Source organism: Petaurus breviceps, unplaced genomic scaffold (genome assembly GCF_028583685.1).
Source record: "Petaurus breviceps papuanus isolate PSGF00001 unplaced genomic scaffold, PetGlider_PUasm1.0 90925, whole genome shotgun sequence".
Lineage (NCBI taxonomy): Eukaryota > Metazoa > Chordata > Mammalia > Diprotodontia > Petauridae > Petaurus > Petaurus breviceps.
The window spans coordinates 5,604,994-5,619,980 of NW_027187380.1; the positions used below are offsets into that span (position 1 = coordinate 5,604,994).

Consider the following 14,987-nt stretch of genomic DNA (forward strand, 5'->3'; position numbering starts at 1 on the left):
ACCATGAATCCTGGCCTTTTCATTTGTGCCTGGATGACCTCAGCTGACACTTTGCTTTTGATAGCTTTGGAACCTTTAGCTATAAAATAAGCAGGAATGGACTAGATAATCTTTAGTGGCCAACTCTAAATATATGATTCTTCTTTTCTTTGAAGGATAATTATAATGTTAAGAACCATTCACCACACTTGACCATTGTCATTGAGGTTTTTCCCTGTGTTTTGTCTTGCTGACTGATTTAGATGGAAATTTCATAGACATTATATGCCTAAAACATTATTGGTGCTCATTAAATATTAAGTGACTTACAGATACTGGAGGGACAGCAGGCCTTCAAAGGAATTTTTGTGTAGTTCGTTCAAAGCATTATCCTTGAGATTTCTGGAAAACAAAGAGGTTATTTTTTGGAGCAAACATCAAATCAGGACACCAATTTGTTCAGTGAGAGCTGCCTCCTTTCTGAAAGACAGCCACCAGAAAGAGTGATTGTTATCCTGTCTTTTATCTTTCACCATCTGGTTGTTCTAAATTAAATATGGTTAGCTCTTCTGCTTCATCTTTTATTCAACCTTATTTAAATCTCTCTAGTTATGTCTCCTAGAGTTCTCTTCTCCCAAAACCACTTGACTTAATTCTCACTTTCCGTTAATGGAGTAGCTAAGGAGCAGGATTCTCCCTACCATCTATGCCTGTTATAAATATATATGGATTCTATTTGAAATTCCCAAACAGAAATGGTAGCTCATTAAGGACAGCAACTGAAGCCAACATGTTGGTGGCATTAAAGAGAAATGCCATTTCTACACTGATTAGCTGGTAACAAACCTTATGGTATAGTTTCCTAGCTTGATTTAGGTAAGCTCAGCCCTCATTAGCTGCATTTACAAGCCATCTTCCTGTGGCTAGACCTATTGTCATTCTTTCCCTTTTACCTCAGAACCAAAGAATAGGTCTGCAGAGAAGCAGGTAGCGACAGTAGAAATTATGATCTTACTTTTTCTAGTCCTCCTAAGATTCAAGACACCTCTGACCTAGACAATGGTTTCAAATTTCAACAAAGATGAAGTATAAACTAGGAAATAAGAAGCTATAATAAAATAACCCTAAAAGGAGAAACTTGAACTAAAGGTAACTGTGGAAACAAAAACTAGAATGAATTGCACTGATCTGTTGAGCCTCAAATACTATTTTTAACCCATAAAATTAATTAAAAAAAAAATTTAAAGTATAGGTGGTACAGTGGATAGAGCGCCAAGCATGGAGTCAGGAAGACCTGAGTTCAAAATTGACCTCAGATGCTTACCAGTTGTGTGACCCTGGGCAAGTCACTTCACCCTGCTTGCCTCAGTTTCCTCATCTGTAAAATAAGCAGAAGGAAATGGCAAACCACTCCAGTGCCTTTGCCAAGAAAACTCTAAATGGAATCAAGAAGAGTTGGACACAGGGGCAGCCAGGAAGCACAGCGAGTAAGAGCACTGGATCCAGTGTCGGGATGACCTGGGGATCAAATCTGGGCTCAGACACTTAGCACCCACCCAGAAACACCTGGCCATGTAACCTTGAGCAAGTTACTTAACCCCGATTGCTTTAAAAAAAAAAAAAAAGAAGAGTTGGACACAACTGAAATAGGTAAACAACAACAACAAATAACAAACCAGCTTTATCCAGAACCAAATCTATATACTTTCTAAAACTGCTTAAAAGAAAAACACATGAAGTAAATATTCCCTAAACCAGAACTGAACTAATATTTCATTTTGTTGTGGTGTGGTGGAGAAAGCATTGCCTCTGGAGTTTGAAAACCTTAATCTGAGTCCCAGCACCACTTACTTAACTAGCTATATAAGCTTGGGCAACTCCATTCAATTCTTTGGGCTTTGCTCTTTTCTTCATTTGTAAAATGAGAGGCAGAATTGGAGGGTTTCTTAGGTTTCTTTCAGTTTTAAATTCTATGGCCCAAAACCTCTTTTTTTCTACCTCACTATCCAATCAGTTGCCAAGTATATTTGATTCTGTCTCCTTAACATCTCTTGCATTAGTCTTCTCCTCTCCACTAACAAGCCAACTGGCCTCATCACCTCTTAACTGGATTATTATAATAGTCCCCTAATTTATCTCCCTGCTTCCAGCCTCTCTCCTCTCTAATCCACCCTTTACACAGCTGTCAAAATGATCTTCTTAATCCACAGATTTAAGCTACCATTGCCTTTGGGGCTCTTTTGCTGTGTATAGGATAAACTCTTCTGTGTCATATTTAAGGCCCTCCACAATTTGATTCCAACAGATCCTTCTAGCCTTGTTTCATGCCATCCCCCTTTACCCCCATTCTATTCCGGCTGAACTGGACTGCTAGATAATGTTTCTTGATCTTTTCTTGTCCTCTCCTGTCTCCATGCAGTTGTGCAATCTGTCCCTATTACTTACAACACAGTTCTCTCTTCCTTTGAAGGCCCAGCTCAGGTAATCTCTCTTCTATGAAGTCTTTCTTGAATGATCCTCACTTTTTAATTTATTTTTAATGTGTATTTTTTCTAATACTTTTGTGAGTGTCAAAATGATATTGAAATGCTTAACTTGTAGGACATTTAAATTTTATATATATATACCTACATACATATACACACACATATACTGTTGTTCAGTCATTTCAGTTATGTCTGAATCTCTGTGATCCCATTTGGGGTTTTCTTGGCAAAGATACTAAACTGGTTCGCCTTTTCCTTCTCCAGCTCATTTTATAGATGAGGAAACTAAGGCAAAAGGTGAGAAGTGACTTGCCCAGGGTCACACATCTAGTAAGTTTCTGAGGCCAGATTTGAACTCAGGAAGAGGAGTCTTCCTGACTCCAGGCCCAGTGCTCTATCCACTGTGCCACCTAGCTGCCCCATGTACATAAATCTATGTTTATAATATCCACATGAATAAAATAAACTGTATGTTCTCATAATCTTTCCTTATCAATCAAATACAAGGTGAAGCTAAATAAGTAGAGTTGAGTCATTCACCCTTTTCTTAGGTGGTTATGACTTTTTACTTTAATCAAATTACTGTATTGACTTAATTTTTTCATTTTAATCACCACCGTCTTGATTAAATTTGCTAAATTGCTGTTATGACACATAAACCAGCATGAACAAAGATTTAAAGAAAAAAAGTACTGAATGTGTTTCAATCATTTCCCCTTCTCTCATAATTTATGCATGTAGAATTCATAGTCTAAATGCAACCCATGTGATAGATTTTATAATTTTATTCAGACAGAAAGATGATCCTTAATTCAAAACTGATTTGGATCTAGAGGAAAATTTCTGCTTCTCAGAGATTCTAAACTCAATGCTACAGATCAAAATTGATTTCAAATGTGTCTAGCTCTACGCATTTACCTGATAAAATTGTACTTACAGAGTCTCAGCCCAAGGGTATGACTTCCAGGTACCTCTCTCAATGATAGAAATAGAGTTCCCATGGAAATCTCTGTGGAAAAACACACTTCATGTCACTAAATAAAGATGAGAACAGTCATGAAATTCTCATAAAGAATATTTCAAGAAAAAGTCATAACAATTTCTAACACTTAGTTTTCAACTTTGCAATTACTATAAGGAAATTGGTAAAAGAAATGAATATGATCACAGAGGCTAAATAACAAAGAGAGGTAAGGGCATCTCCAGAAAAAAAAATGCTGTTTCTTTTCCTATTTATCCCATTTTTTCTTTTCCTCCTCTGATCCATCATAGCATTTCATTTGTGCCTAATTTATGAAGTTATAGTCTATTTTATTTTATAGTTGTCTTTGTATGTCATACTTTGTTGACTAAATTGTAAATGCTTTGAAGGCAGGGTCCAAGTCTTACTTATTTTTGTCTCAAGTGTCTTTGTACACAATAAGTACTTAACAAATTTTTGTTAGTTGAATCAATATTATCAAGTAGGTATGAAGTCACAATATGCCAGGCAATATAAAAACTTTGGATGAGTATCTTTTGGGGAATCTTTTCATACACATTAGTTGGTTTGGTAGGGTCTAGGGACAACTGGAGGTTAAAGGAATGGTGGGAAAAAAAGGGAACCGATAGAGTAAGTTGCATGCAAGCAGAGTTCTATGGCCCTACAATACCCATGTTGAGGCCCTTCCTCTTCCATTTCCCCAAGAGGAAATTTTTGTTTATATTCAATTGTTTATATTACATTATATTACATACAAACCAGGGGCAACTGGGGTGGGAGGTGGGAATAAGCACATTTCAAATAAATTATAGTTGCTCCATAAGCAACTATAAAGGAACTGATGGACAGATAACTAGACAATCTCTTATAAAATGAAAAAGCAGCATGAGAAAACCCTCATAAATGATAAAAGTTGATGCCAAGAGGCTTCAAACTTCAACATTTATCAATTGCCTATTGTATGTAGAACACTGTGCTGGGTGCTGGGAAAGATACAAAAATTAAATAAGATAGAATTCCTGCTCTCAAAGAGCTCCCAATCAAGGAGTGGATAAGATACACCCCAAAATAACTATGACTCAAAAGGCCCAAGCCTTTTAGACAAGTTTCTCACTCAAGATGCTTTAGAAACAGGTAAGGTAAGTCACTCTGGTCCCAGAAACCAGTGCTTGGAAAACAGTGCTTTGTGTCTGTTTCGTTTCCTCTCTCTTAATTCCATAACAATGGACAATTCATTCCCAGATCTGGTCCTCTCACATAGTGTGCTCTTCTCTCTACTCTGTCTCCTAGAATTTATTCACACTTAACACTTCAAATATCCCCTTTCTGCAGTGGATTCCCAAACCTCTCAGTCCCTGACTTCTCTCCGGAAAATCCCGTATGTCTTGGTTATCTAATAATGGGCATTTTTACTTGAATGTCACATCACCTCAGACTCAACATATGTATTCCTTTTCTGTTCTTGACACGGACTACCTCCCTAACTTTCTTATTTCTGCCAAGGATATGATCACTCTTCCAATTCAGTATGAAAACTCTTCATGTAATCTGATTTTTCCTGATCATTTCCCCCTCTCTTCAATATTATTTTCCTGAACTCCATTCATTCACAAAACCCAGATTAGGATGTTAGTGCAATGACCCAGGTGTAAGGTGTTAAGAGCCTAGAAGATGGGAATGGGAATGAAAAAGGATATATTTCAGGAATTTTCAAAGGAAAAATTAATAGAACTTAATTACTTTTTGAATATGAGGGAAGGAAAAGTGAAAGATAATGAATTGCCTCCTATTTTCCATACTATCTATTTCATACCACCTAAGTGTTGCAAGTAGTCTTCTGGTTGGTTCCCTGCATCATCTTTCCATACTTTGGTTTATCCTCTCTATTCAGTCATCAAACTAATCTTCCTTAACCATATCATCTCCTTATTCAATGAACTTCATTGGCTCTCTATTACCTCTAGGATCAAATAAAAATCTTCTGGAGATTAAAGCTCTTCATAATCTGGCCCCTTCCTACCTTTCCAGTCTTCTTATATAATTTTTTCCCTTTATATCTTCCTCCCACCCCAACACATTGCACAGGAAATCTCCCTGCTCTAGGTATTTTCATTGGCTCTCCTCCTTGCTTAGAATTATCTCCATCTGTCTGTCTCCTGGTTTCCTTCAAGTCCTAAATAAAATCCCAATCTGCAAAAAGTTCTTCCTAATCCCTCATAATTTCAGTGCCTTCCCTTTGTTAATTATCTCTAATTTAACCTGTATACCTTGTTCGTACAAAGTTATTTGCATATCATCTCCTCTTTAGACTGTGAGCTCCTTGAGAGCAGGCACTTTTTTGTGGGGGCCTTTCTTTGTATTTTCAATATTTAGCACAATGCCTGACACATAGTAGGCACTTAATAAAAAATAGTGGATAGTGTGCCAGACCTGGAGTTATAGAGACTGGCATTCAAATCTAACCTCAGAAACTTAATAGCAGTGTGATCTTGGGGATCACCTGTTTGCCTCAGTATTCCCAATTGTAAAATGAGGATAATAGCAACTACTTCATAGGATTGTTGAGAGGATCAAAGGAGAGTAAAGCACTTAGCAAGCAGTGTCTGGCACATAGTAGGTACTTAATAAATGCTTATTGACTTGTTTGGACTGTATTGTTGCTTTTTTTTATTTTTTGGAGGGCAATTGGGGCTAAGTGACTTGCCCAAGGTCACACAGCTAGGTTTTTTTTGTGTGTGTGTTAAGTGTCTGAGGCTGGATTTGAACTCAGGTTCTCGTGACTCCAGGGCTGGTGCTCTATTCACTGCACCACCTAGCTGCCCCTGGACTGTATTGTTAATTAACTTTCACGTATGCTGTATTTTCGCTATTATTCCTGTAGGTTTCTTCCTCCCCTGTCTTACATTTGTCTGCATCCCTCACAGTACATAGCACATAATATATCAATAAATAATTGCGAATGATAGGAGCCACAGGGTAATGTAACTGTTGAACCAAGAAGGCACAAAAATGAAATCTGGATACAATGAGTAAGTAGAGAGTTTGAAGTAAATTGTGAGGGAACAGACCGTGGAAAGGAATAAGGATAAGATGGGAATTTCTGGTATGAGGCCGAAAGAGAAGCAAAAAGTTAAAGGAGAAACAGAAGAATAGGTAAGGCAATGGAAGACAGGTAAAGGAGAAGAATGGGGATGAAGAGAAGTTTTGTGAATGAGAGGAATGGGATGAAAATGGGGTGGAGATGAGGCAGGGGGAAATTAGGAAAATAATAAAAATACAGTGCGTTGTATTGGGCAGAAAAGGCCTCACAGGAAAAAGAAGGTGAGGTTGTGGGCCTCGGGTCCTGGCACGGGCACACTGTGCAGGCGGAGTTCAGGACTGAGGCCAGTGCAGGAGAGCATTCCAGCTTTGCAAGTGCAGGGGCCCAAGCAGAGAAAGTTGATTTCCCCAACGCTTTTCTGTGACACTAAAGATGAAGGTACTGTAGTATGAGCTAGGTGCCTCTCCACTGAAGGTGAGGGAAAAGTGTTGTTTAGAAGCATAGTTGGAGTCCAGATTGATTCAGATGACAGAACTGAAACTGGAACCTGCTTTAGCTCCTGAGGTGGAAGCAAGACTTCGGTCAACTCTGGAGATGGAGAATAAAGCTTTGTTGGCGGTTCTGGGGGTGGAACTAGGGGAATGGTAAACTCTGGAGGAGGAACAAGAATCCAAGTCGGTATGTCAGTTGAACTCAGAAGCTGATACTGTTTCTGAGGTACAGTAGTAGATGGGGTTAGAGTTTGGGTGGGCCCTAGAGCCTGAGGAGGTTGATTTTGAGCTTTACCAGAGACAAGGGACAGAGGCAGAATCCGAGGTAATTGCAGGAGTTGGGTTGGAATTTGAGCTAGAGTCAGAGGTGATAATAGAGTTTCAGCAGGCACCAAGAGCATAGCTCTCCTGTGAGGTGCTACTGGAGACAGGGTTGGGGTTGCAGTGTGCACCACAGGTGCAGATAAAGTCTGAGACAACTTGGAAACTTGTGTGGGCATCACATTCACAGCTGGGTTCTGAGGCAATACTGGAAACAGGGCTGGAGTTGTTGATGGGTGCTTCTTGGGCATAGTCAGAGGCAGAAATGATACTGAAGTTTGGATAGGTACTAAAGATGGAGTGAGAGTCTGAATCAATTGGGAAGTCTGAGTGGGCACCAAAGATGCATCTAGAAACTTAGGTGATGATACCAGGGATGAAAATGGAGAGACTTGAGTTGGCACCAAGGAGGCAGCTAGTATTTGAGTTGATTTTGAGGCTTTGGCTCTTTCTAAGGATGCAGCTGGTATTAGAGAAGATATCTGAATTTGAGACAAAATAGAAGTTAGGGTTGGCACAAAGGATGCAGCTGATATTTGAAATTCTGTTATTGAGTCTTGCGCTGGCACAGAGGATGCAGCTGATATTTGAGGTGCTGTAGGAGCTGGGGTTAGAACCAAGGATGTAGCTGATGTTCGAGGTGTTAATGGAGCTGGGGCAGGCACCAAGGACATAGTCCGAGTCTGAGATGTTATCAAAGCTGAGAGGGGCATTAAGATCTCTGGCAGTAAGGTCTGAGACAATTCTGAAAGCAGGGTGGGAGCTCGAGTGGTCTCCATAGGAGGAGGTGAGATCGGAGTTGGCTCTGGATCTGGGGTAAGCTTGGGAAGCGCAAGAATGTCAGACACTTTCGAGAATACGGCCAAAGTACGGGACAGAACCGAGGCCGTAGTGGACACTTCTCCCAGCCTCAGAACCTGAGCTCGAACAGCTGCTGGATCCGGAATCACTGGCAGCGCCCGGGCCAAGACCCCAGGTTGAGTCCGGTGGCGAATCGCGGGAGTCACCCTTTGTGCCCGCGATAATACTAGCATAGAGAGAGGAGACCGAGGCGCCAGGGCCAGCAAGAGGAACACAGAGAGCCAGAGCTGAGGCGGAGGCCGCCCCGACATACTGAGGCTCTGTTGTTGCAGGGCACCCAGAAGGAGGGGCCTTTTCCTAGCCAGAGAGCCGACCGACCAGTTTCAGAGAGCTTACCCCGTTGCCCAGCAACGGCTTCGCCCCTCCCCACAAGCCCCGCCCCCAGTCGAATTCCAAGGAAATCCTTAATCTTTTATTTAATCAATAAGGGCAGGGGGGAGGCGGAGGGAGCCCGCCTGGCAGACACAAAGTACGGGGTCAAGCCTTGTCCTGGGCACTCCTACGTCCCACATTCGTGGGAGAGGTAAGGGAGTTTCCACATCCCAAATTCCCTACTTCAGTGCAGGCATTGGTCAGTTTTAGTCCTCCCCTCACAGAAGGAGCAGCAACCAGCCCCCCTCTCCCACATGTCTATAAAAAGAACCCAAACAAGCACAGGTTCGGTACTTTCGTCCACCTCTCCCTCCTCCTTCAGCTTCATCTTGCTGCCCTGATCACAGGGTGGTCTGAGATGCAAGTGTCAGGAACATAAACCCATCCATGCCTCCGTAAAACCCCAGGGTGTATAAAGGGTTGTGCTCTGCCCAGCAGGCACAGGGAAGGGCAAGTCTGCTTCCAGCTGCAGTTTGATCACTCTTCATCCAGGCAGAAATCAGAGAGACATTCTTCTTCCCCTTGGTAAGACCGATTCCATGAAATATCATTGACCTTAATGAAAAAAAGAGAGTGTAAATAGACAGGATCATAGATCCAGAGCTGGAGGGGGCCTTAGAGGCCATCTAGTCTTGCCCCTTTGGGTCAGACTTTGAATTCTGGTCTTTTAGGTTCAGAGCACTTTCTACCATACTGCACAGGTTTAGGGAGAGGTAAAGGAATAGGGATATGTATACCTTGACCAGAAAGTCATATTTATATCCTAACAATTGCCAGATTCACTATATATTCATCAGCTTCATGCTTTTGCTGTCCTAGAGCATTCTTTTATTAAATGACAGATACAGAGATGGGGAACCTGAGGCCTCAAGGCCACATATGGCCCCCTAGATTCTCAAGAACAAATTGCTCTGTGAAGTTTGGATTCAGTCAAAGGGCTAAAGTTGAGGACCTAGAGAGCCACATGTGACCTCAAGGCTGCAGGTTCCCCATCCCTGCAATAGAATATATATATGTATATATAATATATATGTATATATTATATAGATATTCTATATATTATATAGAATATATATATGTATATATGTAGAAATTAAGATGGGACCTCTAAAAATTTCAGCACTAATACAAGTACAGTAAGGCATAACTTTCCTTTCTATTTTTTATCAATAATATATGTGGGTTTTCTAGGTCCCTGTTTTATATAATTAAAATTCTATAGCTGGAAGGACCTTAGAAGTCACATCTCCGACTATCAGATGAAATCCCTGCTTCAATATCTTTGCAGTTTGATTATCTAGTCCCTGGCCCAAACATCTGTGATGAGAAACTCCTCACTAGCTCAATGCTGTCCAGAAATGGCCATTTTAGAAATCATTTATTATACATCATTCTAAAACCCATATATTTTAGTATTAGGCATGGTATTTACTGTCAATGTTAAATCTCTTTCCTCACAATTTGTTCTCATTAAGCCCCAGTCTCTGTTGAAATCTAAAGTCTTGGTGATTGGTCATATTTATGCTGAATTAAAAACAAATTTACTCTATGTAGCAACATTTTTCAAGCAACAAAAAAGTAAAAAATAAAAACAAGCAAAATAACTTAGCTACCCCACCCAGCTTCTCCCCTCCAAAACATGTTACAGCTCTGAGAAATGATAAAATTTAACCCCCCAAATAGTTCCCAAAAAGGATACTACAACAACGTGTGTGTGTGTGTGTGTGTGTGTGTGTGTGTGTGTGTGTGTGTGTGTGTACAACATATCAACATGGTCTGCCAGAGAGCTGGCCTTGGAATCTGGAAGCCTGAGATTGAAGTCATGTCCCTGATACAACTGTGGCTGTGTGGCCTAAACCCTTGAGGCATTTGACCTCTCAGTGGCCCAGGCAACTTTCTAACAATATAAATTTTAAAGAAAGGGTCTGACTAGGAGCAGCTAGGTAGTGCAGTGAATAGAGCACCAGCCCTGAAGTCAGAAGGACCTGAGTTCAAATCTGGCCTCTGACACTTAACACTGACTAGCCATGTGACCTTGGGCAAGTTACTTACCCAACTGCTCTCCAAAAAAAAAAAAAAGGAAGGGTCTGACTTGCAATGGTAGAGGGAACTTTCTGTCTGGAAGCTCTCTCAACTTGTTAAGGCATGTCTTTTGGGCTACCTCTCTGACAAACCAACAAAGAAGGCCACAACTGATAAGCAAACGGGGACAGAAGGACTATGTCCCTGGTAACTGTGTGCCTGTTTAGGATCCCTAGAGCCTTCAGAATATATGGTACATAATTCAGATGATAGTACAACTCTTTCCCAGGGAAGAAAATGATCCCTTATTTATGCCTCCAAATGCAGGAACACTATGAGATATCCCCATCTTGTAACCTGAACTTCACTTCTGGAGAAACTTCAGGTGTGATCCCCAGGATGGGGAGAGCCTCCTCTGAGTGCAGGTCTCATGGGGAAGCTGTGTGTAGAGGGCTCAGGGATTCAGAGTTAGGGAACCAGCTCTCCTTCACTCTGTGGGCCTGAGCTACAGGACAAGCAACATCATTTCCTAGAATTCTAAAGCAGTTCCAAAGTTAGGATTATAAACCTGGGACTCTTTCTTTTGCCCCCAACCACAGCCTCCCACCTCCCCATTTCAGATGAAGGAGTTATTTGGAACTCAGCCAGGAAGCACTCAAGCCTGAATTTTCGCATACTTGAATCAAGTCCTCGGATTCTCCTGTGGCAGAATCTTCTTCTTCAGTGGGTCTGTATTCCACTGCCACTTTACCACTCTCTGTAATATAGTTAAAAAGGTTCAAGTCAAAATTATCTAGAATCTAGAAATTATTCTTCCTTCCCCAGTCTTCTTGGTGTAACATACAAGCAGGCATTAAGTATTTTTAATTTCTAAAAACAAAAAGTATAGGGTTTTTCCTTTAAAAGGTCTTTCAGTCTTATCACCATCCTCTAAATTCCTGTGCTAAGGATTGTACAAAGAACTGCCTGGTGACAGAAGTAGGGACAGACTGTGAAGGAGCAAACACATTTTACTCTGAGTTGGTTTTATTGTGCATCAAAAGGAAACATGAAACAACTTCAGGGGATGTGTGGTCCTCTTGTTTTGCAGTGATCATGATGGGATCATTATGAAGATAATTGCCGCTTATGAGCCAATACCTAATGTAAAGGATGAGGAGGGAAGAGAAATTCTATGAAGAACTTGGTAAGACACTTAATTAAATCAACATATACTCTCACACTTGGTAACTTTAATGCAAAGCAGGCAAATGGTAAAAAACGCCAGAAAAAAAGGGCGGGGGGAGGAGTAGTAAAAAAATTCATGTTGAAAAATACAGATGAGGATTAATAAACCATAAAGAAGCAAGACTGGAGTATTGTGCTCAGTTCTTTTCACCAGATTTTAGAAAGGACTCATAAGATGGAAAGGCAGGATGGTGCAATGGGTAAAATCCTGGATTTAAGGTTAAAAAAAACAACTGAGTTTTAATCTACTGGGCCTCAGTTACCTCATTTATGAAATAAGGGGGTTGGACTAGGTGGCCTCTCAGGTCCCTTCTAACTCTAGATCTCTGGTCAGTTATTTAAAGGAGGGCAATCAGGAGGGTGGAAGACCTTGAGCTCACGTCACAGGAGGACCAATCAAGGGAATCAAGACTGTTTTGGCTTAGACAAAAGATAACCAGGGTAGATATAATAAGAGGCATTTATGTATTTGAAGGAACACACGGATTAGATTTTTCTATTTGGCCCTGGAGGTCAGAAATAGGAGGAATTGTTAGAGGTCGAGCTGAGTTTTGAAGTAAACTCGGAATTATAAGAGGTAGCAGCAGTGAGGAAGAAATACTTTTCAGAAAAGGAGCCTGAAACCCCTGCCTGGGCTCATTCAAAGGCCTGGAGATGAAGGTTTGTGTATAAGGAACTATATGAAGGCTGGTTTGGTTGGACCAAAAGACTGTATGAAAAGGAGTTATGCATGGTAGATTGGAAAGTTAGGTTGAAATCAGGTAGTGAAGGGTTTTAAATGCCAAAGAGAGGAGTCTGTATTTAACCCTTCAAGTAACAGAGAAATGTTTATTGGAATTTAGATCAGGGGAATGTCAGTTAGATATATAGTTTAGGAAAATAATTTTGACATATGTATGGAGGACTGATTGGCAATGAGAAGTAACTTGAGATGGTATAGAACCAACACAATAATTCATAGCACTGATGGTGACTATGAATATGCTGGCATAGTTCTCAATGGCAAAATATAACAGACTCTCCATATAGAAGATAGAAACAAAACATTTATTCAGACACCAGAAAATTGAATCCTCAAACAAGAAAGCCAAATACATTCTAGCAACAAAGAAGTTAATACACCATAACACAACACAGAGCCACACCATCCTTTAGCCTTCCCACAAACAAACACTCACAAGCCTAGCTGTCTCCTTGGTTGTGTCCTCTCCTCCCTACAGCTCTAACTGCTCTGACTCCCAGCTTCCTGTGGGCTCTGCTCCACCCTTCAGCAAACTCTTCCCACCACAGGCTCCAAGTGATTACATTCAATCTATTAGGGGACAGGGAAGATTTTCAAATTCTCATTATCATTACAGGTGGGGAGAGCAAATAGTCCAGGCAAGAGGTGATGAGAGCTTAATGTAGGGTGGTGACTGTGTGAGGGGAAAGAAGGGGATGGGATTTGAGAGAGGTTGGAGAAATAAAATCACTAAAACTTGGCAACTGAATGGATATGTAAGGTGAGTTACAGTGAGGAATACAAGATGACTCCAAGGATGCAAAGGTGGGTGACTGGAAAGGTGGTAGTATCTAGATAGAAATAGGGACAATTCTAAGAGGATAGGTTTGAGTGAAAGACAAGAGTTCTGTGTAAGTCATGTTTCGTTTGAGATGCCTGTGGGACACTCATTTTGAAATGTCCAAAAGGAAGCTGGTGGTGCAGGACTGTAACTCAGGAGAGACTGAGGCTGGATATGTCTACATGGGGACAATTGAATCTGTGGAAGTTAATGAGGTTACCAAGGATATAAAGAGAAGACCCATAACAGTCTTAGGGTATAATCAGAGTTAGGAGGTGTGTTATGGGTGATGACTCAGCAAAAAAGTCTGAGGACCAGATCAGACAAGTAGGCGATCAAGAGAAAACAGTGTCATAAGAACTCCAAGAAGACAACTAGGAGGAGAAAGTATAAAATGACGCCCAGGGGTCAGAGGGTGAGGACTGAGAAGAGGCCAGCAGGTTCAGTTGTTGAGAGAGATCCTTGGTGACTTTGGAAAGGGCAACTTCAGCTGAGTGATAAGGTCAGAAGTCAGAATGCAATGGCATGACAAATGACTGGAAATATCAGAAAGCTTGAGAGGATGAGTTCTCTCTCTCTTTCTCTTTCTTAAGGATGAGGGAGACTCTGGATTGTTTGCAAGCTGCAGAGAAGGAGCCAGTAGATAAGTAGAGGTTGAAGATTAGAGTGAGAAGGGATAATTGTGGGGGTAATCTGCTAATGGCAACTGAAAGAAGATCAAAGGTACATAGAGAAGTACTGTTCTTGGTGAGGAAAAGGGATTCATTTTTCAGAAGCTAGTAGAAGGCAGTTAATATAAGATGATACTCATGGCTTTTGAAGTGCAAAGGAGAGAAAAGGGAGTTCACAGTGAATAGCTTTTATTTCTGAGTAAATTATGGGTTTTTGCTGAGAGGATGGAGGACAAGGCAGTGTGGGAGGATTAAAGAGAGAAAGAAGTCTGGAATAGGTACAGTGGGGAATATGATAATCAGGAAAAAGTAAAAGGAAGGATAGATTTAGGAGGATTGAAGGATGGGGAGAGATGGAATGATAAACTGTTATGGTTGGATGACATTAGACTTCCTGATGATGGAAGTGGAACACTTCAGAGTAAAGATCATCAAGGGGTGATCATTCCTGTGTATGGATGAGGTGAAGTAAAGGAGTTGGTCATGGGAGTTAAAAAGATCAAGGAACTGGGAGACCAGGGGATGTGAGGACATACTGACAAGTTTATATTGAAGTCCCCATGTATAAGGGCAGGAGTTGGAGTAGGGAGGAAGACTGAAAAAGTGGATACGATGGCCTGGGAGCCAGGAAATAACTGCCACTAGGATCTGGATGAGATGATATATTTAGAATGAATCTCAAAGAAGTTGGGGTTGTTGAGTGGTAGCAGGAGTGGGAGCATCTGGGAGTGGCAATAGTTGTATTCCAACACTCCCTCTAGTATTCCATTGGGGACGGTACAGCCAGGACTGAAAAAGGTAGCTAGGGATGAACTGTTGATGAACTAGGGATGAACTAATGAACTACATTAGTACCAAAGAAAGGAAAGTAAACAAGAGGAAAAGGATATAAAATGAAGGGAAGGGTTGTAACTTTTTAAGCTGATGGAATATGAAGAGAGAGAGAGAGAGAGAGAGAGAGAGAGAGAGAGAG

General features: G+C 41.0%; 2 protein-coding genes across 6 annotated transcripts in view; both read right to left on the reverse strand.

Annotated features, from left to right (window-relative positions):
- Positions 1–8,506, reverse strand: part of LOC138152755 (leucine-rich repeat-containing protein 37A-like) — a 68,938-nt gene extending 60,432 nt beyond the window's left edge. Inside the window, exons 1-3 of the mRNA XM_069076845.1 lie at positions 6,757–8,506; positions 3,403–3,474; positions 310–381 (exon numbers count right to left, since the gene is read on the reverse strand). Of these exons, the coding sequence (XP_068932946.1) occupies positions 310–381; positions 3,403–3,474; positions 6,757–8,411 (1,799 nt within the window). The 5' untranslated portion in view covers positions 8,412–8,506. The remainder of the gene's footprint in view (positions 1–309; positions 382–3,402; positions 3,475–6,756) is intronic.
- A 44-nt stretch (positions 8,507–8,550) lies between these two features.
- The window catches only part of RDM1 (RAD52 motif containing 1), a 15,674-nt gene continuing 9,237 nt past the window's right edge, over positions 8,551–14,987 (reverse strand). For 3 of the 5 annotated variants that reach the window (XR_011166105.1, XM_069076195.1, XM_069076196.1), the window contains one exon: positions 11,563–11,694. Coding sequence is in view for 3 of the 5 variants with exons in the window: in XM_069076195.1 (XP_068932296.1) it covers positions 11,681–11,694 (14 nt within the window). In the remaining 2 variants the exon portion in view is untranslated. Of the gene's footprint in view, positions 9,088–11,231; positions 11,312–11,562; positions 11,695–14,987 lie in introns of those variants that run through there. The other 2 variants (XM_069076194.1, XR_011166104.1) reach the window with 2 other exon arrangements.